We start from the raw sequence: 26,499 nt of genomic DNA on the forward strand, positions 1-26,499 counted from the left end.
GCCTCCCTGCCAGAAGTTTCCAGCCCATTAACTTGCGAATTGGCAGTGAATCCAACTTCATTCTGGGGAAGGAGAAAGCTGGAGAATGAAGCCTGGGGCCAGGAACCTGCCTCCCTTTGCAAAGTGCCTATTCCCTAACCTCTAGTGTTTATTATCCTTATCAGCTAATCAGACTGCAGGGACGTAGAAGCCCACAGCTGAAGGCATCTCGGGAATGTTTTCTAGGCTGAAGCTCTATCTGAGGTGTGAATCACTGAAATTCAGCAGAATTAGGCCACCCCGGGCAGGCAGAACTCCCGCACTCTGGCTGGAAGGCCTGGCTTCACTTCCTGTGAGCACTACGCCTTCCAAATGCATAATATCCTGTTCTCAATTTATTGTTTAATTTCTTTCCTATCCACTGAGCAAAGGATAGAATTGAGGCTTGAATTTTAAGTAGGATTTTTAAAATTCATTTATGAAGTATTTAATTTTTTAATCCCCAGAAGAAAAGGTGAACCCATCGATTCTGCCATGAGTAATTCCCCCTTTACAAAAAGAATGGGGTCCCATGTTGTTTTTGTGGGTTTTGCAATAGATCTACTGAACGACTGATGCATTTACAATGTATTTTTTTTAATTCCGGATTTTTTAAATCCGCATCCGGATTATCTTCCACGTGGCTGCTGCTGAAAATGGCAGAGCAACTTGAATGCTATGTCCTCTTTGAGCCTTTTTCTATTGAATTTCCAGGACTGAAGATGTGAAACCAAAAAGGAATGTTTTCTTTTTCACTTGACCTCAGAGTGGCTGTTATGGAGATATTTCTGAGCTCTGTATAGGGCTTTTTGATGGGATGGGAGCATTTAATACCAAACTTGACAAAAGGTTTGGTGGAATTCCTGCCTTTCTGCAGGAAGAGGGACACTATCTAGGCACCGAGGGAAGAGCTTTACAAACAGTAACCCAGCTCCACTGAGTGCTTGAGCGTTCCCATCAGCAGGACTCTTCTGCCCAGAGGTGAGCAGTTGACTTCTAGGACCTTCACAGATGCCACAATTCCATTTTCACTGTGGTGGGCTCTGCTTCTCTCCAAAGCCCTTCAGCATCTAGGATTGAAAGCTCTTGACTGATGCTTAGAAGGAGAGAGAAAGAGGCATTTATATGCAGGAAACATAGAGCTACCTCGGCATGGAGACCGTGGGCCAAAAGTCGTCTCCTCACGCCTTATATCTTCTTCCCTTGCTTGGGATCAGGGCTTCTGAGTGCTTGTACTTTGTTCCATCAGGAAATCAAACAAGGCAGCTTCTGCTATGGGGTCTGTCAGAGAGATCGGCCAGTTCTCATCCACCCACCCACCCATCCATCCATCCATCCATCCATGTATCCATCTATTCATCTACCTATGTATCTATCCATCCTTATGCACATTTCATTAATTCAAAGAACATTTATTGAGTACTTACTCTGTGCCAGATACCACACTGGGAGACACAAGAAAAAATGAAATGTTCCATGATCTTTAGCTTTCAGTTTACTGGGGAAGAGGAAGCATACCAGTGATGCAATGTATTAAGGGCTAATAGAGGTATGTGCCAAAGAGTGGAAGTAACTGAGAAACCCAATATTGGTACATTGAAAGAGAATCAGAAAATGATACACAGATGTAAGGATGGGGTGGGAAGTGATCATCGACTATTATTGTCCAGTCTTTGTATTTGTGTCAAATGTGGGTGTTTGTTCCCTTCCAGCCCTAGCCAACAAGCTTACACAGTTATGTTCATATAGTAAAGACTTTGTTACTTCTGCCTTTTTCATCAAACATTATGACATGTACATTTAGCAGCCAATCACACATGCCCATAGAACATATATATATATACACACATGTGCCTACATATACATATTCATACACATTCACATATATACATACACATGCACACATGTAGACTCATATACACACATATGTTGAATGTATACATACATCTCTCTATATATATCTCTCTATAGCTATAGGTATAGCTGTATCTATCAGTTGACAAATAGGTAGAGATTTCTGTGCATGTATACACTCAGTATATATATATGTACGTGTATATGTCCATGTCTCTATATCTATCCTTTGAATTACTCAAGTTAAGAGAGAGAGATGTCTTTAGGACACATAACCAGGAATTTCGATAAGAGCAATTTCCTAAAATCTGTATCCAGGTTGTTTCTATATCAACCAAGGATGCCTAAAGGGGAAATTATTATTTCCTCCTTCTCTCAATGTCTATTTTTTGCTCAGCACTAATGGGAATTTGCAAGAGAGAATGTTTTGAGAGTAGCTTTCTCTTAGTGATAGAGAAGTTGAGAGACATGAAACATATAACCAATATCATAGACCTGTTAACTTCAAGTCTAAACATATGCAGTTGCTACTGAGACATGATGGCCTTAGAGACATCAATGGCCACAAAAACTTATCCCCCAAACACTCATCATGTGAAATGGCTCCACCTCCTTGCACAAAAACCCAATATTGGAATTTTTGAAATGCAAATGTAGGATAAAATGATTGAACACCAGTGGAATATATGTGAATCTAAGTTCTAGTTGTAGAAACCCCTGAATGGATTGAAGAATTGGCTATCAACATGATATATTAACACTGTAAGCTATAGTCATTGCTTATTTACTTTAAGACATTTTATTTATTCTGTAGCACCACAAAGAGATACAAGATCATTAAACATTATGATAAAACAAAGCTAAACTACCACAACATTGTTTTACTCTGACAGCCAAGGATTTGTGATTATGGCTGTGAGTATGCTATTAAAGAGTTTTTGACTAAAACCGATAAAATATATCTTCTGTCCTTTTGAAGTAAAGCCTAGCTACAAAAATTCTGAATTTATAGGAAGAAGAGATCCCAAATGGTTGGAGTACCAGCTTTGAGACCAGTTTCGACTACATCAACTTATTTTAATGTAACCTATTGCTAAACACACACTCCATGTCTCCAGAGATTTTAGAATTAGCTTAATTTCTGAGTTCATTAACACCATTTAAAAGAACCATCAAACTATAGATCTTAAAACTTCTCAAATACATTATATGCAGAGATACAAGCTGACATGTTTTCCAATGATAAGCCCAAATCTATACAAGACGAAGAACAGAATTTAAAGCTCAGGCTTTTCCAGTGACATCCCAGCTGCTAGGCTCAAATTGGGGTCCTCAATATATTTTCTGGGATCTGCCGATTCTCTACCATGACAACTTCTTTGAGTTTTTCTTTGTTTAACCATATAAATCATTCCTCTCAATGTTTTCTGGGTCACTGGAGTGGCAGTGCTCTCAGCATCAGACACCATGTGGTTTCACTGGCCATTTGTTTTCATTTTATTTGCATTTATGTTTCCGATGTTTTGTTGCTTCTATTTGAACGATCACAGGTTAGTGAGATTAAAACAGATATGGGCTTGAATGTCATAGTCAAGGCTAAATGAGGTCAGACCATTCTCTGAATCAAGATTTCTTAGCAGAGTGAATAAAAATAGTGAGAGTCTTGGGCATCACAAGGCATAGTAGGATGGGATTGCCAAGCTACAGAGAACCTGTCACAGTAGTCCCTCTGAGGCATGTTGCAAGCAGCAGTTTTGTTCAGGCAACGCTGTATTATCACGTGAAATTAATGCTAACGTTTTATTCTTTTTGCAGCTTGAGTCCTATTCAATTTGTCATTTTCTTCTCATCTTAGAAGTCTATATCAGCTACAAACATAGTGAGTGTCTACTTACATAATGTTTATACATATTTTAAAACTTTACAGTAAAAAAAAATTAGGTTAGCACTCATGGGGATTTCTCAAGAATCATTTTCTTTCATACTGTTCAGTTTGGAGTAAAATAAACGTTTCTGCTCTGATTTCCACCTCATCACTTGAAAGATTAGAACCCCTGCCTCGTGGCTCAACCCTGGTCCTCAGATAGGAATGGCACGGCCTCGATGACAAAGGCCCCTTCGGCAGAGTTGGCTGTTCCTGTGTGTTCTGTCCCCAGTGCTGACTTTGTGCTTATTCTCTACCGTCTCCTCAAAATGTTCAGCTGTACTTGGTTGCTACTCTCTTAAAATTAGAATAACTTTCAAAGGAGTCCACTGCAGCCCCGACTTGAATCTGGGGAAAGGAGACTCCCCCGCCAGCTGCAGGGGAGAGACGGCAGAACTTAAGAGCCACAGGAAGTCATAGGAGGAAGTGGGGCACCAAAGAAAAAACAATCAGTAAAATTCACAAAGATCACCGGAACACATATTTGGCAAAGCGCTATTCTCTGCTCCCCAACGATATGGTCTTCTGTTTGTTCTTTTTGGCAGTGCAATAAATGTGGGTTTGTCCTTGACAGAGGAGATGGTCTTCGTGGAGGAGCTGCAGCTGCCTGCCCAGCTCTCCTTATAATGCAGCGCAAACCCCCAGCATCACGATGAGGTGATAGAGCACATCTGTGGACCAGACAGGAAAGGAGACAGAAACAATTCGACAAGGAGAACTCAGCAAAAGCGTCAACATCAAAGAGTCCACTCAAGGGCGTTGAGTGGGTTTTCACAAAGCTCTGCAAGTTTTGTGTGTAGTCAGATTGTTTCATCCTCCAGGCTTTCCATAGCTCACCTTCATCAGTGCAAGAACCCAACAGAGAAAGCTCAGGATATGGAACTCTGACAAATGGGAACCTGTACTTAAATAATATAGTGATGCTGCTTTTCACTGTATGGCGTTAGCTGTAGAACTTCCTTTAAGAATGAGAATCTGAGTATCATAAGGAATTGGTTTGCATGATTTCCTGTAACTGTGAGAGCAAAGCCTATCTGTGAGTTTACGAATAAATAGAACTGTCCTGCCCATCTTCTCTCATAGCTACCTCCTCCTCCTCATTTGATGAGATCTTCTCCCAAGAGGCTTCTCAGGCTGCAATCTAAATCACTATTCAGCTCCCACCCACCCCACTTCACACATCTTAGGAAGGGCAGGAGCCCTGCTTTTGCTTTGTTCACTGTGATAGTCACACCACCTAGAAGAGTGCCTGGCACAGAGTTAGTAATTATGGTTGATATTTACTGGATGTTTGCTGCATGCTGAGCATTGGTTAGGGCTCTTAGCTGTAATCGTTAATCCACACAACAACTTCTGTGTATGAGACGGGTAATTATTAACCCAGCTTCAGAGAGGAAACTGGGGGATGCACGGGTGAGGTCATGGCTCAAGGTCACTCAGTTCATGACAGCAGGGTCACAGAAGGGACTAGAAATATTTGTTGAATGAACAGATTATTGAAAACTCAAGCTCTCCAAATGCAGAAACCCCAAAGAAACCACCTGGTGATATCTTTGCTCAGACTTGGTGGGGCTGGGGGTAGGGATCCCATTCTGCTTCATCCAACTTGCCCCCAGCTCCTCCCTCCCTTCCGAGCTCAGGGGCTGGTTGGAGAGAGACCTCGACCTCCAGCCCCCCTCCACCTCATTCAGATGCGCTTTAAAGTATACCTTAAGGGACCAAAGGTAAGCTTCTTTTAAAACACATGGGAATTTGCTGTATGGCTCAGAAAATTCAAACAGGGTCTCTATCAACCTGGAGGGGTGGCATGGGGAGGGAGATGGGAGGGAGGTTCAAAAGGGAGGGGATATATGTATACCTATGGCTGATTCATTTTGAGGTTTGACAGAAAACAGCAAAATTCTGTAAAGCAATTATCCTTCAATAAAAAATAAGTTAATTAAAAAATTACACATGCATGCTAAATCGCTTTGGTCATATCTGACTCTTGGCAACTCTACAGTCTATTGCCTGCCAGGCTTCTCTGCCCAGGCAAGATTACTGGAATGGATTGCCATGCCCTCCTCCAGGGGATCTTTCTGACCCAGGGATCGAACCCTGCATTGGCAGGTGGGTTCTCTACCACTAGCGCCACTTGGGAAGCCCCTTTGAAACACACTTCTGCCTGTTAAAAACATTGCATGGAGCTCTTTTCCTTACCTGAGAAGCTATAGAGACCAGAGGATCCCCTGCCTGTAGTGAGTAAAGAGAAAATGCAGAAGCTTTAAGATAATATCGCAGAGGGAGCAGCTGTGTTCCTAAAACACAAACCTGACTGATTTCCCCTGATTAAACCAACCGACTCCCCATTGCCTTTAGGACAAAATTTCTAGCAGGCTTGACAAGGCTTCATCTCACCATTCTCTTCTCAGCTCTCTATAGCAGGGGTTGGTAAACTTTCTGGAAAGGGCAGGTGATAGTAAATATTTTCAGCTTCACAGACCACATGGTCTTTATTGCAACCACTTGAGGTGATTGAAAGCAGGGGGAGACAACCCTTAAATGAACCAGTGTGGCCATGTTCTAATAAAACTTTCTGTAGAAACACTGAAATTTGAATTTCATATAATTTTCGAGTGTTATGAAATACTGTTTTGATTTTTCTCAACCACATAAAAAGGAAAAACCATTCTTAGCTTGCAGATCATACAAAATCAGGTAGTGACTGGGTTTGGGTTCCTGGCCAGAGTTTGGTGATTCCAGCCTGGCCAGAGGCTTGCCCACCCTTGATGTCACAGTCCCCTTGAGGGCCAGACTTCAAGATAACCCACAGAGGTCTTCCCTAAGCCTGACTAGGTTGAATTGCCCACCTGTCCATTCCCATAGACCCTGCCTCCCCCACCGTGACAAACAGTCATCTCCCTTTCCCTTAGCATTTAGCATCTCTCTCTTTGCTGGATGGTACATTCTAGAAGACAAGACCCATATGGGGCTCCTTTATTTCTGAAACCCCAGCACCAACCCTGGCCAAGCTCACTCCTTTACTGGTTTGTTGACTTGCCCTGGATGCCCCAGTAGCTTCGTTTTCTATTATTATTGCCTGCACACCGTGTCTGGAAGTTCAGCATTTCGTAGTCCCTGGGGGGCATTGGAATTTCAGCCACAGGCCCAACTTTTTAGGGTAATTAACAAACCTCCCCACTGCCCCCAGGTGGGGAGACTCGTTGCAGGTAAAGGTTGTGTCTACAGGCACAACTGGTTTGGCAATTCAGTGAAAATGCTCAAACTGGCCGTGCCTGTGGACATAGCCCGACATGAAGGCAACCGTTTGGAAAACAGAGAAGCTTACTACGGAGGGAGAGCTCCACCACCAGCACGCCTCCGGTCTGGTCCCGGAGGAGGCGTTTCCGCTTGTCACAAGTCTGGAGACCCAGCAGAAGCCAAGGGGAGGGGAGGGTGGAGGTGGGATGAGAAACACAGGAGAGAAAAGAGATTTTTTTTTTCTAAAAGTCACAAACTTGATGGAGTCAAAATTCCCCAGACCTCAGATACTAGTTCCCTTATTCTTTTATAACCAAGAGAGAGGTGTATTTCATCCCTTCTCTGACTTGAAAAAAAGGAAGAAATCTTTTCATCATGAGCTCTTCAAACTGAAACAAATCCACATAGCATGTGGTGGAAACTGACACTGTTTCTTTTGATGAGAAGCAAGACTTTTGCCCATAGTTACTACCCTCAGAGTGGTTTGAGATGTGGACACCTGCAAAATGTGTTCTGGTTCTTTTTCATTTTTTAAGGGTAATACCAATGATTATCCTTCCAGGAACAGTTAAATGTTTCTTTACTGCCTTCCCTTTATCTATTTGTGCACATAAGTGGGTACTGTTTGGCCAAATAGGAATCAATAGAAATAATCATCTTATTTCTGTTGGTTACTACAGGTAAGCAGGTACCCTCTTCAGAAACACTGTGTCCCTCCTTACTGAGGACTCTGGTCCAAACACACTGAAGGAGGTGACAGTTTGGAATTAATTGCTTTGAGATCTTTAAGGCAGTGGTTTTCAAACTGGAGCATGCCTCAGAATTACCCGAAGAGCTTGCTAAAGCACAGATGGCTGGGCTCACCCAGAGTGTCTGAATCAGGTAGATCTGGGGTAGGGGGATGAGAATTTGCATCCTCACCTAACAAGTTCCCAAGTGATGTTGAAGCTGCGTGTACCGCACTTTGGGACCACTGCTCTAAGGACCAGATTCCACCAGGTCCCAACGGAAAACTATCTCCCACCTGAATTCACTCTGCATGTTGATTGATCTTGCAGCAACTTCTTGGGGGAGAAGCAGAAGGGAAACTGACCACCCTGCATGAGCTACACTAAGTGTGTCTGGGAAGCTGGGTCCTTTCTCTCGGGCCCAGAACAACTATGCTCTCATGTGGGAATTCCTACAGCATCTCACCGGTCCATCACAAGTCCCAGAGATGGACCCTCAGGCTGGTAAGTCAAGAGCTGAAAGTACCTTTGCCTTCCATCCAGAGCTTACTGCTATCACCTGGATTTTGAATTTCCCTTATCCTTTTAACTTTTCCAAAGCATTTCCACGTCTGTTATTGCTTTCATTTTCCCTAACCCCGCTCTCTGAAGAGAAGGGCCCCTATTACTCATCACCACTCTTTCTTTAAAGATGGGAAAACCAGGCTCAGGTGTTAAGTGGCATGGGCCAGACCATGGAGTTTGTTGGTGGTGGGCCAGAACCGCCTGGGACATCTGCTCCCACCCTCAGCATCCTTTCCTCCAGAATGTCCTCAGCACACACCTACAGGGTCTAGTGATAATTTCCCAGCTTAAAAAAAAAAAAAAATACAGCTTCTCAAACACTGCTCTCCCCCACCCCCAGGCTCAGTACCACTCTCGTTCCGGGAGGGGTGGCTTACCACTGGGCAGGAGAGCTTCTCACTGTCACAGATGAATGTCTCGCAGTGTAACCACACCTTGGACAGTTTGGGGATGTTCTGGAACCGGAAGGCGTTGAATTGGAAGGTTGCCCTGTGGTCTTTCCCGTTCTCATGCACGAGGACGGTTTCATCCGTGGGGCAGCTGGAGCACATGGGGTGGGGGGAGGGATGTGGGGGAGACAGGTCACCTCATGAACTCCAGCAAGGGTGTCTGAGGCAAAGTCACGCATAGCCTCTTCTGGGCCGTTACACAGCACGCTATCCTTCTGAAGCACTTTGACTGGTGGCACCTCACTTATCTTCATTTCTCTGGGGTCTCTTTGAGGAGCTATGAGATGGCTGCGGTCATCCCTATTCTACAGAGTACAGCCAGGGTGAAACAACTTTTGAGAAGCCACACATCTGGTAGGCCATCACATCTCTGTCCTAAAGAAATGAAACCCCCAAGATAGTGTCCTTGGAGGACTGGAATATGTCCAGACTCTCAGCATGTGTCCAAAATGGAGATGGTAGTGCTAGGAGCAGCATTTCCCAGCCTGCTGCCACAGCCACCTCTGTCCAGGTCACACCCAACACATTGCTGTGTGTGTATTATGAGGTTTTGCCACTGGGAATTTGAATTTACATTATATTACTTAAGTTTTATGTCCATTCTATTATATGTAACTACTTTGGTAAAAAAGTGACATTTTTAATACGCACACAGAAAAATGGCTCAAAGGATACCACCTAAATGTTAATCCTGGCTATTATGGACAGTTTTTGCTTTTTTTCTTTCACATTTTTGGCTTTTTTTTTTCTCCTAAATTCTCTGTAAGGAGAATTTGGGAAGTTTCAAGTTCCAAAAGTACAATTGCAGTAAAAGAAAAAAATTATAACATAGAATGGCATGGGTTGAAACCCATTGTTCTCACCTGGGGGCCATTTGGCATGTGGCTGTCATGACTCGGGGGGCAGGGGAATGCTCCTGGCATCTAAAGGGTAGAGCTCAGGGATGCTACAGAATGTCTTGGAGTGCACAGGAGAGACCCCACAACAAAGACTGATCCAGCCCTAAGAGTCCATGGTGTCGAGATTGGGAAACCCTGGTTTAAGCACGATAATTTTTCATTTGCCCAGCACATATGGATTCTCTACGTAAGTGCCAGACATTCAACCAGGTGTTTGGAAGAGACAGAGTGTTTCTTGGGAATATACAGGGAGGCCCACAGAGTGTGGGGTCTTGCATACAGGTGATGGTGAGCATCAGGATCTGTCCTCTATGGAACAAAGGTCTATGGGTTCAAGAGCTCAAGACCAGTGAACAGCCGCACTTGGACCCCAAAGTTCATGTCTCTCCTGGCGTGTCCCTCTGACTCTACTGTTGTTCCAACTTAAGACATACAACAGAGAGCAGAGCAACCACCCCAGGGAAACTTCATGGTGGACCCTCCCCTGTCCCCTCTATCAGAATCAGACATTAGGGGCCAAATTAGAGGGAGGACAGATGGGATGTTAACTCTGAGAGTCATTGAGTGAAATGAGGCATGAACACTGCATCTTTTATCTGACCAAGGCCGGAAGCGGGGTTCTGTCGGTGGAGGCCTCTGAGCAGTGACAGAGCTGGGGGCATTTTCAGAGCTGTGAAACAAGACTCTTGAAGGATCATTCGGTCAATAAACCTGAGATCCTTGTACGAATTCAAGACTAAGCTTAAAATAGAAGCTTGCTGTTGGAGTGTCCAAGGCCTGGTGTCAGCCAGTGGAAAACAGCGCGAGCAGAGCTTTGTTGGCGGCAGGAGGTAAGGCACAGGCAGGCCCAGATGCCTTGGCACTGCTGTCTCTCGGAGCTGGCCGTGGCCTTTGCCTGTCCGTGACAGGTAGCTCAGGATTGCAGAATGCCCAGAGGGAGGCTTTTACGCTGACATCACAGGAGTCTCCTTTCCCCACCTCAGGTCAAAATTCCTGACAACCTATTTATTCCAATCTCTCCAGGCATCTTGAAAACTGAGCTTTCCTCCCAAAGGGCCTGATGTGAACCAAAAGCATGTGGGAGGTTATGGAGTGGACTTTCTAATTCTCCCCTTTGGCACTGGATTTTGTGCATATATCTCCAACCTCAAGGGGCCATTTCAGCTAGGCAGAGTTTGCAACTATATCAGGGCTTCTTTGATTTACCAGCACTTAAATGCAGATTCCCAGGGTTCACCCTGGGATCTTCTGAAGTTGTAGGTTTGCGATGGGTCTGCATGAGGAGCAGGAACCCGAAGGAAATCCTGTGAGCACTAGAGTTTGAGGACCACTTGTAGAGACTACCCCAAAGTCACAAGCATTCCCTTTTCTGTCATATCACACATCTGCTAGGTGAGCAAGAGGACCAGAACTATCTAAGGAGACAATTCCATGATGTGTCAGAAGACTTTGCCCTTGTGTGGCCTTTGTTTTACAGAGGTTCCCAATGCCTGTTGGTAATTTCAAAGTCCCTATAGGTCAATAATTTATTTTAGAATCTCTCTGAAGTCACTGGATTTGTACCATCCACAACAAAACCTAAATGGCTCATTCAATAACATATGAAATAAGGAACCAAACTGAGCTCTCATCCCTGCAGGAAGATAGGTGGCTTGCATGTGGCCCTTACTGACCTGTCCTACCCCGTGGTATTAGGTGATGTGTGTGTGCGTGTGCACACGTGCATTCAGTGATGTTCTATTCTTTGCGACCCCATGGACTGTAGCCTGCCAGGCTCCTCTGTCCATAATGCTGCTCAGACCATCCATCCCTTTACTAGCTTAGACTTTTGGCATTTCAATCTGTCTGTTCCTCAGTTTCCTCATCTATAAAATAGTGATTACTATACTACCTACTTTATAAGAATTTTAATGAAATTGAAGAAAGTATTTGTAAAATACCTATCTAGAGCAGTGATTGGTATGTTGTAAGAGCTATAAAGTGAAAGTCACTCAGTCGTGTCCAACTCTTTGCAACCCCGTGGACTATACAGTCCATGGAATTCTCCAGGCCAGAATACTGGAGTGGGTAGCCTTTCCCTTCTCCAGCAGGTCTTCCCAACCCAGGGATCAAACCCAGGTCTCCAGCATTGCAGGTGGATTCTTTACCAGCTGAGCCTCAAGGGAAGCCCAAGGGCTGTATGAGTGCTTCTTAAATAAAGACCCAAAGTGGCTTTATCTTTGTTATCTCATCATCTTTGTCCCTGGCCCCTGTGTTTTTGCTTAGCCCTGGTGGGTTCCAGTGTAATTGTCTGCTTTGGTTTGGGGAATGGCGTCTTCTGAGTTTACTGTGCATTGTGTGGACAATGCCTGCATCTCTAATCTAACTCATCCTCTCTTTTGTTTTCCAAAGTTACAATTCTAAGTGTTTCTAGACAATTGTCATCTCAGGGTCAGCATGTCATCATGAACTCAAGGAGAATCCAGACTCCCTTACCCAGAACCTCTGTTCCCTGGGAGCTTACAAACTATTCCTCATCTTCACAATCCACAGTCAACAGTAGAAAGCATTCTTTGTCACATGTTCTTCAGATGCCCTGTCCTTCCCTCTACTATATCCGATCGGTTGCTAAATTTTTATTGCTTCTCCCTGCTTGGATGGCATTGGATGACCTCCTTTTCATTCACTTAGCTACAATGTTGATTCAGGTCTTATCACCTTGGGCTCTAGAGCTGCCACAGCCTCTAAGCTGGTCTTTATACCTCCCGTGTACTGTTTCTAAGCCATCTATGTGTGATTTCTAGAATCACTTTTCTATGCTATAATTCCAATACTTTAGTCCTCTACTCCAAATTTTAAGAATTACCCATGGAATTATTAGTAAATAAAAACAATGATATTAAAATCGATTGGATACCAACCAGGTACTATGTGCTAAACTTTTTACATGGACATCTAATTTAGTCCTCATCTGGGTTCTGATGTCAGATGGACTGGATTTGAATCCAGCGTGCCCATTTCCCCATAAAAACAGCACATACACGAATTATGTGACATTACTTAACTCCTCCTATGCCTCAGTTTCCTCATCTGGAAAGAGGAAATGATAGTAATCATACTCACCTTGTCAGGGAAGTGAGTTGTCAGGGAAGTGAGTTAATACAAGATAAAGCTCTCAGGGTAGTAGCTGGTACCTAGAAAGTACTATGTAGGCTTTTCCTGGTATAATTACTCAGTCTGGAAACACAGAGGAAGTCACTAAGTGGCCCCAACAGGCTTCATCTCTTCCTCCCAGGCCGCCCCAAGCCAGAGTTACCCCGGATCACCTGGTCTCACCTCTCAGCCTTGTGGTCCAGAGAACCATACCTACCCCTTGTTGATCAGCTGCCACTGCAAAGGATACATGAAATCAGCCGAGGGTGTGGCCCAACAGCTGTTCAAAACCACTTTAAACCTGGAAATGAAACAAAATGCATCTCACTTTAAGCCTGAGAATTATATGCCTAGAAACGCTGGGTGATTAAAAAGCCTCTGGTCTGGTTCTTTTTTCTCATCTTTGTATTTGCAAATACAGACAATAAGAACACATACTTACCTAATGCTTAAGCCTTTGGCTTCTACTCCTGCAAACAGATCTGAACCGATTTCGGATGTCTCCAGGATAAAAGGCGCTTCTTTCTTAGTGGAGAACTTGGCGTTCTTTGGAAGGAAATTGACACTGGGCATTATGATCTGTCAGGCTGAGTAGTTTGGTCTGACAGGAGCAGATACATCAGGACGAGATGGGGGGTGGGGATCAACCCAAAGACACAGGCTGTGAGACCACAGTGAGATCCTCTTGGGCCAGAGAAATGGTACCTCCTAGGATCCTGGTGCCATCTTAGCAGGGATGAGGACATCATATAACTGGGTTTGCTGGTTACAGTGAGACATGTACTGGATGTTGCATCTCTGCTGATGAGGAGCGAGACTTGCTTGATGGAAAAAGAGTGGAATCCAGCAGTGCTGAAGGTTTGTGGTTTACTGAATCACCGAAAGACATGGGACCAAATGCATACAACCCTGCACTGCCCTTGTTCCTCTACTATTTCCTTGAGCAGATTCCAGCTTGGATTGCAAAGTTTTTACTCTGATTTCAAGTTCAGTTAACATTAACAACAGAACCAACTTTCTGATCACCTACTATGTATCAGGAACTGCTCTCTATGTTGAGAGAGTCTGTAAGTCAGGCTGTCCTGTCTGTTGAGATTTATCAGTGAACAAGTAGAGATCGCTGTCTCCAGCCACCTGACGTTCTAGCAAGGGAGTTGGACAACCGACAGTAGGTTAAACGAATTATATGGCTAGGATAGACTCTAGTATTCTATATAGAAAAACTATTTTAGAAATGTAGAGCAGGGTAAGGTGGATTGGGAGTGCAAGGAGGGGACAGGTTTTAATTTGAAATGCAGTGGTTGGGAGGCTTCCTTGAGGAAGTGACATTTGAATCAAAACTGGAGGGAGGAGATGCCATGCAGGCATCAGGCCATGCAGGAAGAGGCCGTAGGGGGTGAGAGAGGCAAGCAGGACAGCAGGGTGGCCAGTCTGCTGGAACGTGAGTGAGTAAAGGGGAGGTGGGGAGAGGCAGGGAGTGAGGAGGGCAGGAGAGGAAGTTAGCCTGTAGGGGTGGATCCAGGAGACTATGGCTTCAATTCAGGGACAACTGGGACTCGTTGCCATGATTCAAGTACAGGGGAATCAAGACAAGGATCCTGGATTAATCCTAGTTCCCACCACTAACTTGGGACACACTACAGGCAAGGCAGCCTTTTGATCCTTAGTATTCCCATCTGCAAAATGGGAATACCTTTTGCCTTCGTCTGCCTTGCAGAACTGTTTCTATGATGGTGGCTGTATGCAATAGGAGCATAAAGCTTAGACCAGGATACTAATGAAAAAATTGAGTTTCATGAACCTAGAGATTTACAGAACTGCAATGGGTAAACAATGACAGCAAGGACATCTAGATGATATAGACCTTAACTCCCTAAGTGTCAAATTTAGGGAATTGACAAGAGGGTTCAGGATCATCTTCTAGGGTCTCTTACATTATCTTATCAATTGCGGGTCCAGCCAGGGCCTCCTGACTTGGTCACCCAGAAGTCAATATTTTTTCTTCCCTTCTCTCAGCCCTCTGCACCATTTAAATGGTTGTAATGATTAAATAATAACATTCTTGAATATAAGTGATCAGCTTAATGTGCAAGTTGAAGTGGCAGAGGATAGTGGCTTCTAATGTTCCTTGTTATTTTCTGAGATTTATTTTATTTCAAGGGACTGTTTCCAAATGTAGGATCTACCCGAGGATGATAATACCATCACCAATGTAGCTAGAGGTATTTCTCCTGGCCCCCATCTCCTAGGAACCAGGAATTGGAATATTAGGATGCCTCCACTTGCAGAGGAACCCTCCTGATTGTTACAAAGTGTCAAACACAATCTTCACCCTTAGTTCAATTTCTGAGAAGAAACACCTTTGATGGTCAGTTTCTCTACTTCTCACCTGACAGAAGGCAATCCTCAGTGTGTCTCCCCTACTTTCTTAATAACATGAAAATTAGGAACCTATGTCCAGAGAACATCACCCTTTAAGATCCAGGCAATTTGTTTTGGCAAATTCTGGGCTCCACCTTTTAGTAGGAGCGTTAACCCAGGAGATCATACTCAGAGAAGAGTGAATAAGATGATGAATGGACCACCAAGTGTGGGATGATATTTAGTTTGGGAAAGATGGGCTCAAACCAGTTGAAGGACCTTTAGCAGTATCATTTCAGAGGAGAGAATTGGGACCAATGGGCCAGAGTTCAGGACGTCAGATTTCACATGTTGACCTAAAATGGGAAGGCCCAATTTGTCATCGTCCTTGGAAGAGATAGGGAGTTCATCCCTCAGCAGTCTTGCAGAGGGTTTGGGGCATTAGATGGAAGGTCTACATTAATCACCTCTGAGGTTTGTTCTGACTCTGGAAGTCTATGATTTTGGTCTCTATTTCTTACATTTGTTCCATCCCAGCTTTGTCATTTGTTTCTGTCTAACTAAAAGCAACAGCCTATACCATTTTTGATTGAATAAAAGTCAACCTAATCCCACTCTGATATTGACATTCAACCCTATAAAAGTAACAGTGCTAGAGCTAGGAGCTCTCAGTTTCCAGTTTAAATGAGGTCTGGAGACCTTTCTGGTGCTCCAGTGGCTGGGACTCTGGTTATCCAATGCAGGGAGCCTGGGTTCAATCCCTGGTCAGGGAACTACATGCTGCAACTAAGACTAGACATAGCCAAATAGATATTTTAAAAATGAGGTCAAAATTTACAATTATGAGAATGACTACTTCCTTGGACATTTATTTGTGCCAGGAACTGTGCAAAGTGTTTTATAAAGATTATTTCATTTAACCCTTATAACAAACCTCTAAGGTAAGTGCTGTTATTATCCCCATTGAACAAATTCATAGGTGGAGACTCAGAGGAGTTAACTAACTTGCCCAAGGTCATACTACAGTAAATAGGGGACCAAGCTTCCAACCTGTGGTCTGATGTCAAGGCCTATTTTCTTAACCTCAATGTTAGGCTACTTCTGCAAGTTGACTACCTTCCTTTATTTGGGATTGAAAGTCAAAAAAATTTTCACCAGGAATACCAACTACAGAACCACTGGCAGTAACAAGTAGAAGAGGATGGAGAGAGAGGAGAGAAAGCAGGCTGAGCAGAACTGGTGGTTTTGGAGCCCAGCATTTGGAGCTCTTGGAATCCTGGGCAATTAGCAGTGTGCTGATTCCACTGGCCCAGGCAGGGTACTGCTCCGTCTCTGCTAATTTGATGGAAATTTATGCAGGGATCAGCTGTTGCTTCAGAAGCACACAAGAATGCTCTGAAAGTGGAAGAAGGGAGAAGAAAAATACCAACTACATGGGTAAAGCACAGGAAACCGAGCCCATTGTGGGAATGTTAATGAGTACCAAAGTCTCAGTTGTAACCTCAGAGCCCCCTCTTTGCCAAGGTTCCTTTGTCCTGTAAGGGTTGTGGTGGGCCCCAGGGAAGGCCTTAGCAAGAACTCATTTCTAGCAGTTCAAGGAAGCAGTCTGTCTAGCCCAGTGGATGGCCTGGTAATGCTGAGAACATGCTTCCTGATTTTTGTTTTTTCTTTAAAAAGATCTAAGGTTTGATATTCATGTCTGAAACTTCACTCCACATAACTGATGGTGAATTTTTTGACAATCATGGTGCCTCTCCATTTCCACCTGTTGTAAAACCTTCATGGGGTCATATCTACAGTTTTATCTGGTTAAAGCAACAATCCTGTACTTCCGGACAGGGACTCAGTAGCAAAGATAACCCATCATCAACATGTCCCCTGGATCTATTGTCATGTGTGAAGCTTATTTTCCTTCCTGGAGAACCTTCCTCAGTTACTTCAGTGGTTTTGCCATTCTTTCATCACCCTGGTGATCCACATTGCTTCAAGCCCCTGCCAATATAGGTCAAGGGGTTGTATGGGATTCCTTTTTCTCAGGACTTTATCACTAGTGGTGTGTAGCCTGGGGAAGATCTAGGTTTTGTGGGACTTTGAAGCCTATTTAGAGAGCCCTCTTGAAAGAAAAGAATTAAAACTTTGAATACAAAATTAGACACAGGGCCTTGAAAAGGGCCTTTGCATGTCAGATTGGAGGAGAAGGGGATGACAGAGCATGAGATGGTTGGATGGCATCACCAACTCAATGGACATGAGTTTGAGCAAACTCCTGGAGATGGTGAAGGACAGGGATTCCTAGGTGTTGCAGTCCACGGGATCACAAAGAGTCGGACATGACTGCGCAACAGCAACGTAATGTTAGGGGTCATGACACTTAGGCTTCATTCCCTGCATAGTAAGTTTGCCCTGGAGACCAGTGTTAGAAGACTTTGTTCCAGACTGGGAACTGCTGTAGACCACAAGTGGGGTCTTGGGCAGATCATTTTCTCATTGGGTTTTAGATCCTTTTCTGTAAAAAGAACTAGGTTATTCTAGGATCCCTTCTACATCTCACCTTCTAAGTTCAGCAGATTAATAGCTTCCAGAGAACTGGGAACTGGGCTCCCCTTGTGGCTCAGTTGGTAAAGAATTCACCTGCAATGTATGAGACCTGGGTTCGATCCCTGGGTTGGGAAGATCCCCTGGAGAAGGGAAAGGCTACCCACTCCAGTATTCTGGCCTGAAGAATTCCATGAACTACAGTCCATGGGGTTGCAAAGAGTTGGACATGACTGACTTTTCACTTTCAGGGAACTGGTTAAGTGAGTTCCAAGAGTTCAAAGTCAGTGGAGTTCCAGGTAAGATAATTGTTTCCTTTATGAAATGAATAGGTTGCACTTGATGGCCTTTAAGGCTTTCTTCCAGTTCTAGTCTTTTACAAAAAGGTTTCTATTTCTGATTTCTGCCTGTGTTTTCCTCTAGCCAGCTGGGCTATTGTCTCTTTATGCATGCCTCCTCACTGGAAGCTGCAGGTCTAAAAGACAAAGCACCCCTGTAAAAGGAGGGCAGCTGGGCTAGTGACCATTGCATACTTGGTTTCTCTGGAGTGCTTTATTCTGAGTGCCTTTAGTTTTAATGTCAACATAGGCAGCATGCCAAAATTAGACATAGAGGAGACCCACTAAGCAAAAGGCTTTGGAGACCAAAAAACCAGGCATCTGCAGCCACCCTAGCCTTTCCCCTTAACCCTGTCCCAGGTAGGAAGCTCACTGCATTGTGACTGATGTTTGAACAAGAGTTGGATCCTAAATTTAAATCTCTGGAGTGTGTTGTAGTGGGAACTAATCTTGATTATTAGACTGTGGCTGTCTTTACCACCTACTGACATTTGGTAACTCACAAGACTTCTCATCTCAATTTTCTCATCTGTGAAATGGGAAAATTAACCTTATTTTTCTGTGACAGCTTTCCTTTCTTCCATCCAGTCTATGAACCTGAATGTCTGTTGTATCCAGTCTTCAAAGAGGCTTAACACTACACCAAAGCTTATGATTCAACTCCAGTTCAAGAATGGGCTTCCATATACAGCTTTGAGGAGAACAAATGCTGTGGAAACATCCCATCATTTTCTGTAAAGGCCACAGGCAGCAGTGGGGACCTGGAGACCACTTACAGTATAGAAGTTGAGAGACAATTGGCTTTCAAATGTGCCCATGCTCCCGTTCTTCACATGAACAGTGGCCACTCTGAAAAGGGGAGAGAATTTTGCATAAGGACTGAAACATGCCTGGTTGACAGGGACTGCAGAACAGATGCAAGGCAGCCAGCCCTCCTCTCTTAGAGCAGCTTACCTCTGGTCAAAGGCCGCCTGGTTCACCAGGTAGGTGGAGTGGTAGGTGCAGGAAAAGGAGTAGTTCACGGGCTGGTTCTTGACGATCACGGTGCTGTCATTGGAAACGATGTGACTGTAGAAGTGGTAGATGGGGGGCTTGTACTGGAGAAAGGAAGAAGGCAGTTAGGGTAGCCCTTTACGCCCATGATGTGAATGAAAGTTCTTGGAAAAATATTGGACGATGGCTCAGAAAAAAGTCCATGGGGAGACATAGATGTTTGCCATTGATATAACACCCATTCTTGTTTGTAGGTGAGCTGATAATTTTTGTAAAGAGTTCTTAAGTCTGTTCGAGACTGTTTAAAATAATCTAAGTTGAATGTGGTATACTTAAAAAAAAATCCATATACCTATCAGGCTTCTGACCAAACTGAACTAGTTCAGGAATCTCTTATCTCCCAACATCAGCTTTTTATTTCTTTCCCCTGCCCAAGTAATCTTATGTGACACCTTCACCTAGCTCCCTGCTCTAGAACATTACTGCCTAGTTCTTGGTCTTTCCTTCTTCCAATCATAAGCACTAATTCTGAGATTCTTTCCTCTGACTTCTTAGACTTTAAAATCATTGAATAGTAGAGTTAAAGGGGCTCTCCAATATTCACTTGAGAAGTGCTCTGCCTGAGACCACACAGGTGATTTGTAGCTCATTTTACCAGGATATAGAAAAACAAGATGTTTTTGTTACTCATACCCATGATTCTTGCCACTAAATCACTGAATCACTGTGGGGCCTTTAGGAAGCGAATGTGTCCCCAGGATCTGAGACCTAGTAGATGTACTGTCTCCTACAGTCAAGGCAGTAGGAATACTAGACCTAGCCTTTCTTTATGATTGTATCGCTACTGGTTGTGGCCTTGAACTGTGACTGGGAAGTCTCCAATTTCTCCTCCATCCCATAAGGACACTTGACAAGAGGATATCTGTGCTTCCTTTTCATTCTGATGACCTATCCTAGGTACTTTACAAGACCCAATTATGGGCTGTGTTATACTTTGGTCTCTCCTTTAAGATGCCTTCCAATTGTACTTTGTCACCACTTCAAAATCTTGAGTAGAAGGTGGCCCACCTATCCAGCCCAGGAAGAGTGGCAGCAATGAGCACATACTCTGAGCTCCAGGTGACACGGAGGTGGGAAATGCATCAAGTTGGCTGTAAGATGTTACAGAAAACCCTGAATGAACTTTTTGGCCAACCCAGTGGTTTGTTCTACTCACAGAAGGTGGTCTAGCCACTCGGGCAATGAATTGGAAGAAGAAAATTTAAATCCTAACTAGGCAGAAGAGAAGAATTTAAATAACATTCACATCTCAGGAAATCTGGGGGTCGGGACTGACTCTTAATCAGAAAGTGGTGAATTTTGAATCCTTTTAAGGATGGACAGCAGATGGGCCCACTTGCCTCCTTTTAGCAGCTCTTCCCTATATAGTTCGGACTTACCTCAGACTGGGTTCCACAATAGGACTTGTTTTTAGGTGACAAGTCTGGGATTACAAATTGGTAGTAACCTGCTTCATGGACCCCGTTGTAACACAGCCCACCGAGCGCCAGCTGGTGCACTTCCCATCCATAGGGGCACTCGGGGATTTTGGTGATGATTGTTTTGGGATAGCAAAACACGAGAATGACATCTGGAAAGATGAGAGACAAGGTTTGAAATCAGATCTGGTAATCATATTAATCTACATATGGTGAGCTCCTATTACAGCTGAGCATGCAAAGCAGTTAGTTGATTAAGAATATTTTCCCACTATTCTTCATGAGATCTGATGAAAGTTCTCCTGACATCAGTCACTGAATTTCCTCACTTATTGATTTTGCAACCTCTGTGTAAAATCTGCACTATTCTTTTTTTTTTTTTAAAGTTCTACCAGTTTATTGCTACCAACCCATCTCCCTCCACCCTCATGCATGTATGCTCAGTCATGTAACCCCATGGACTGCAGCCCTCCAGGCTCCTCTGTCCATGGACTTTTCCAGGCAAGAATACTGGAGTGGATTGCCACTTCCTTCTCCAGGTCTGTTCTTAACATGTATTCAAAACTGGTCCACATTTAAACTTGAACATATTTTAAGGAACATATTTTTGAAACCAGATTGAATGAATTGGAAATACGTGTATATTTCAATCTGGTTTCATATATATGTATGAAACCAGATTTTATATATATATATATATATTTACATAATGTATATACATATTTTTTAATCCCACGAAATGAGCACATTAAAGTTAAAATGTCAGTTTATGCATAATGCTATGAAATAGTAATTTATGGCATAGTACAGAAAATCAACAATCAAGTGGAAAATAGAGGAAAAAGGTGAAGATTTTATCTCTATTTATTTATCTATCTAGCCTCCTCAATGTGAGAGACATGGGTTCGATCTCTGGGTTGGAAAGATCCCCTGGAGAAGGGAATGGTTACTCACTAGAGTTTTATTGCCTGGAGAATTCCATGGAAAGAGGAGCCTACAGTCCATGGGGTCTCAAAGAGTTGGACACGACTAAGCAACTAACACTTTCAAATTTTAAAAAGTGTAAGTTTATCCAATATGTTTGTACTTTCTGCAGGAAAAATCGAATGATCATTGGGGTGCTGAGTGCTTCTGTGTGTATGTTAGTTGCTCAGTCATGTCTGAGTCTTTGCCACCCTGTGGACTGTAGCCCATCAGGCTCCTCCATCCATGGGATTCTCCAGGCAAGAATCCTGGAGTGGGTTGCCATTCCATTCTCCAGGGGATCTTCCTGACCCAAGGATCGAACCCAGGGCTCCCACATTGCAGGCAGACTCTTTACCATCTCAGTCACTAGAGAAGACTATTTGGCTACATAGCAGCATTTTCCTAATAATATAAGTACAGAGCTTTGAGCTCTGGGAAGATACCTGTCAGGAAATGTTCCTTTCCAGGAAAATGGGGTAGTACCAGAGCATACCTGCTTTATTTGGAGTGCAAGATCTTGCAGAGGCTTCTGCGAAGACAGCCAACAGGACAAAGGCCCTCATCACCATTGCTTTTGCCAGGTGGCCGAATCAAGCTGGCCAAACGTTCACGGTCCTGCCAGGGCCTGAGTCTTGATCATTCTAGGTCAGAGATTTGTGCAAGAAATTAAAATCAAGGGGGAGAACAAAAGCAGCACAATCAGAGGATATTGATCCTGTCTCCTGTTTCTAATGGCTCCTCATCTGGGCTGGGAGGCAAACATGGGGCTCATACCGCAGAGAGCGTCAATTTCACATGCGGCTGCTCATGTTCCCAACTGTTTCATTCTCCCAGACTGGAGGCTGCCTCTCAGGTGCTCCTCAAGCCTCTGTTCCCAGTCCTACCTGGACTTTATATAGTCCGAGTGTGTAAAAGAAACCTACTCCAGATAAATCACAATGAACACGCATTATCCACTGTGGGGGGAAATAAAAGGCAATCTTGCACAATAATCTGATGGGAAGCTCAGTTACAGCCACTTGAGGCTAATTTCTTTTGCTTCACAGAGTTGGAGAAACTTTTTTAATAGCTAGTTTTTAAACTAGGAGTGGAATAAAAAGTTGATTTTTCCTCCTCATACAAAAAATAACTCTGATCAGAAGCAAACTATTTTCTGCATGGTTCCAGGTTGCAGTTTTCATTTTTTACGTCTTGTTTTCTTAGGTTTATTTCTTGCTTTCTTTTTTTTTTTTTTATGTGTAGGCGATCTGAACTGCGAATGTAGAAAGACTTAAGTCCCACAGTGTTACACCTGATACTAAAGAAAAAAACAGGCTGCTTGTGTTCATGCAAACATGTTAAAGATTTTTTTCTCTAATATTTTGTAATAAGCCCTGAATTTCTAGAGTTTCATCTAGAAGTTCATCTAGAACTTCATTCTAAAATACAACTTTGATTGTAGGCACCTGAGTTTTCTAAAGTCTTGTTAGTCTCGCAGAGTGATGATACTGGAAGAAGGAACTTAGACAACTTTTAAAAATTCTTAATTTTTTTATGGAAGTATAGCTGATCTACAGTGTTGTGTTAATGTCTGGTGTATATCAAAGTGATTCATATATATGTATTCTTTTTCATACTCTTTTCCATTATGATTAATTATTTAATATAGTTCCTTGTGCTATACAGTAGGACCTTGTTGTTTATCAATTTTATATATAGTAGTGTGTATATGTTAATCCCAAACTCCTAGTTTATCTCCCCCCACCTCCATTTGTTTTTGTGTCTGTAGCTCTGTTTTGTAAATAAGTTCATTTGTATCATACTTCAGTTTCCACATATAAGTGATATCATGACATTTGTCTTTCTCAGACAGGCAATGTTATGACTCAGTTCTTAGTCACCAAACAAGATCTCCCAAGAAACAACAGATAAAATGCTGCTCCTGAAAATTTCCAAATATATTCTCTGGGAATTTTTAGCACCATGAAATTTAAGAATGAAAAATAAGGGTTTCTTTTAGCTTTTGTTTTTAGAGGAAACAGACTCTTTTATCAACCAACTGAGAGCTTACTGTACAGAAGCCACTATATTAAGCGTTTTGAGAAGACAGATGTAAAAAGTGTATAAAAATGCCCTGCAAGCAGGAGTTTACAATGTAGCTGAGAAGGTAAATTGTACACAGTGCCTCAGAGTTAGAATGCTTGTTAAGTCTTTGTTCCGTTAACCTTATCACATTTCCTTAGTTTTAAGAACCGTGTCTCTCCCTCTGAATGCATGTAATTTAAAGTCTTAGAAACATTGGGGTGTGTCTTATAAGCAATATGTATTTACAATATGATAGAGATCTTTATATTGTCAAAACCTATTGTTGAATCAATGGTGTCGCTTATAGTGATGATACCTAAGAACTGAGGAAAGATCCATATGGCCAGCCATGATAGATTTTTGTGACTCAGTTTCCTTCTCTATAAATGGAAGTCTCAGCCCCAACCTCAACTCACAGGGTGGGAGAGGAATGATGTAAAGGCTATTATAAACTGTAAAATGCTAGGTAAAGAAACAGATGACACAAAATGATAAGTAACAATTTCCGGCAACCAGCTTGCATCCCTGAGTTGTTTTTCTTTTCCAAGGAAGTACCATGAAGTGCCCATGGTAGAGTCATGCAACATGAGGCATGTCTATATTGTATAACACACATGCAATGAGTGTATTTTTTTACATAAAGACTGAATGGGCTGAAGAGGGGAAAAGGAGGGAACACATTAGTGCTTCTAACACTGGGATCCAGTTCAGTGCCACCTGGAAGTATCAGCATGTTTATACTGGTCCCCACAACTCATTACAGGCATTACTTCCTGAGCAACAAATGGCACCTGAATCTCACAGGCATGCGTGGATTCTGAGTTTCTCTTTCCTAGGATTTAGCACTATCTCTGAGCTTCTTCTTCCATCTACTTTTTAAAACATATGTTGAGTACCTATAGTATACCAGGGATGAGGCTCTGGGAAGACAAAGGCAAGTCAGCAGAACAAGGAACTGGGTGGGTGGATGGGGTGGGTGGGTGGGTGGGTGGGAGGCACAGAGTGATGGAAATCTGTACAGGGAACATGCGATGGGAGGAGGGAAAAGGGAGGGTCGGCATGCTCGACAGAGTAAGTAACAAGTAAGCCTAACTTCATAAGGACAGCCCTTCTGATTGGGTATCAACGATTATCAGTCACTGATAATTCAGTGTTGATCTTCCATGTACGTTAGGATACTTGTTTCCATTTCAAGAGAATTCTTTTTTTTTTTAATAGTTCTTTTAATTGGAGGCTAATTACTTTAAAATATTGCAGTGGTTTTTGCCATACACTGACATGAGTTCTTTTCACCGATCTTCAATACATCCTTATTTTCAGCCAACCTTGGCCCAGTCCAATCAATAGGATCATCTGAACTCATGAGGAAGGGCAGAATTCACTCATGAAAAGGGTTTCAGGGGAACTACAGGCCTCTCCCGTATCTCAGTGGAAATATCTGATGGATGCCTACAAGATGCCTAGGATCCAAAGCCCACCTCTGCCACTTACTAGCTGTGTGTCCTTGGGCAAGTTACTTAGCTTCTGGGAGCCTTAATTTCCTCCTCTCCTGAATGGCTCTGATCATATCTACGATAACAGTTACTCAGAGTATTAAAAGAAATATAAATCAGTTTACACAGAGTGACTACTTTTTTTAGAGTAAGGTTGACTTTTCATTTTACAAGTTTATTTTCTTGTTGTTTGCTGTGCTGGGCTGTTGCTGTGTGCGGGCTTCCTCTAGTTGTGGTGAGTGGGGGTTACTCTCTAGGTGCAGCGTGTGAGCTGCTCACTGTGGTGGCCTCACTTGTTGCAGAGCCTGGGTTTTCCATGGTTTTGGCCTGTGAGCTCAGTAGTTGCTGCATGAGGGCTCTAGAGTACGGGCTCTGTAGTCGTGGCATGTGGGCTTAGCTTCCCTGAGGCGTGTGGAGTCTTCCTGGACCAGGGCTCAAACCCATGTCCCCTGCATTGGCAGGTGGACTCTTAACCACTGGACCACGAGTGGGAAGGACCAGCGGGAAGTCCTAGAATGGTTTATTGCCCTCTACAGGGGCAGAACATCAGGGAAAACTGGTTTTATGCGCAGTTCTACTTGGAAAATCTGAAGAGGGAAGCCTCTTAGGAGTGGATTGTCACTGGACGGTACATGTTGATGTCATTAGTGCTGAATTATGTCATAGCTAACTAAGAGCACAGGTTCTGGAATTAGGGGTTGTGGCTCTGTCCATTTCCAATTGTGTGATATTGGGCAAGGGACTTGACCTTTCCAAGCCTTCAGTTTCCAAATCTGTATACTCAGGCTCCCCATCTCCTGTGTCTGTTGCCAGGGCCTGATGAAATCATGCCTCTGAATTGCTTAACACAGTCCCTGGCACACAGTAAGTGCTCCATCCACGTTCGTTAGTTTATTCCTCTGAGGCTGGTACCTTCAGGCCGGGAAGACGTGTCAATCATGTTCCCGTATGAACTCCGGGCATTTTTCTAATGGAATGCTTCTCTCTTTAGAAGCCCACCTTCACAAAGGACAGGTGCTTTAGATTTCTAAAGAAGCCCGATAATGATAAGATCTTGCCTACAATTTCTCGGAGGGGGGAATCCAGCTAACAATCAGGTACATGATACTCCTTTCGAGGGCAAGTTGAATGAAGTCAGGGAAGCAGAGTTAACTTTTGTGGCAGGCTGGTCTCTAGATGTTTAATTTGCATAAGAAATAGAATGGGACAAAATGTACTTGGCCCAAACAGTATTTGATACTTGCTCTGACAAAAGGTAGGAGGCTCCTATTTTTTTTCTTGGTAATTACCCACTGTTCCGTGGCCCTGCCCCATCCTCTTTGCTTTTCACCACTCCTCTCCTTTCCTGGGATGATGGAATGAATGGCGTACCACTGGGAGATGATCCCAAAGCAACATAGATCCCACTGAGGTCCATGGCTATGTCTCCATAAAACACGAAATGGGTGGGAAGATTTTTAAAA

General features: G+C 43.3%; 1 protein-coding gene across 2 annotated transcripts; it reads right to left on the bottom strand.

Annotated features, from left to right (window-relative positions):
- Positions 1 to 2,652: 2,652 nt before the first annotated feature.
- On the bottom strand, positions 2,653 to 22,320 carry TECTB (tectorin beta). 2 transcript variants are annotated; one of them, XM_043475439.1, is made up of 10 exons: positions 21,973 to 22,112; positions 20,475 to 20,665; positions 18,997 to 19,139; positions 18,819 to 18,891; positions 13,251 to 13,354; positions 13,026 to 13,109; positions 8,706 to 8,868; positions 7,125 to 7,197; positions 5,996 to 6,028; positions 4,385 to 4,467 (listed from the first exon to the last, which is right to left on the bottom strand). In XM_043475439.1, the coding sequence occupies exons 1-10, from the start codon at positions 22,046 to 22,048 to the stop codon at positions 4,418 to 4,420; spliced, it is 990 nt and encodes a 329-aa protein (XP_043331374.1). In that variant the 5' UTR covers positions 22,049 to 22,112; the 3' UTR covers positions 4,385 to 4,417. The 2 variants fall into 2 exon arrangements, with proteins under 2 accessions (XP_043331376.1, XP_043331374.1); XM_043475441.1 differs by lacking the exons at positions 5,996 to 6,028; positions 7,125 to 7,197; positions 8,706 to 8,868 and adding an exon at positions 22,254 to 22,320 and having other exon boundaries at positions 2,653 to 4,467; positions 21,973 to 22,120.
- Between the last annotated feature and the right edge of the window lie 4,179 nt (positions 22,321 to 26,499).

This window comes from Cervus canadensis, chromosome 8, assembly GCF_019320065.1.
Source record: "Cervus canadensis isolate Bull #8, Minnesota chromosome 8, ASM1932006v1, whole genome shotgun sequence".
Lineage (NCBI taxonomy): Eukaryota > Metazoa > Chordata > Mammalia > Artiodactyla > Cervidae > Cervus > Cervus canadensis.

Bases quoted from the DNA above. Each gene is read 5' to 3' on its own strand.
- TECTB (XM_043475439.1), bottom strand. From the start codon at position 22,048: ATGGTGATGAGGGCCTTTGTCCTGTTGGCTGTCTTCGCAGAAGCCTCT. The intron at 18,892-18,996 runs GTAAGCTGCTCT...TCCCCTTTTCAG, and splicing joins CAGGCGGCCTTTGACCAGAG to AGTGGCCACTGTTCATGTGA. The intron at 8,869-13,025 runs GTAGGTATGGTT...CATGTGCTCCAG, and splicing joins TGGCAGCTGATCAACAAGGG to CTGCCCCACGGATGAAACCG.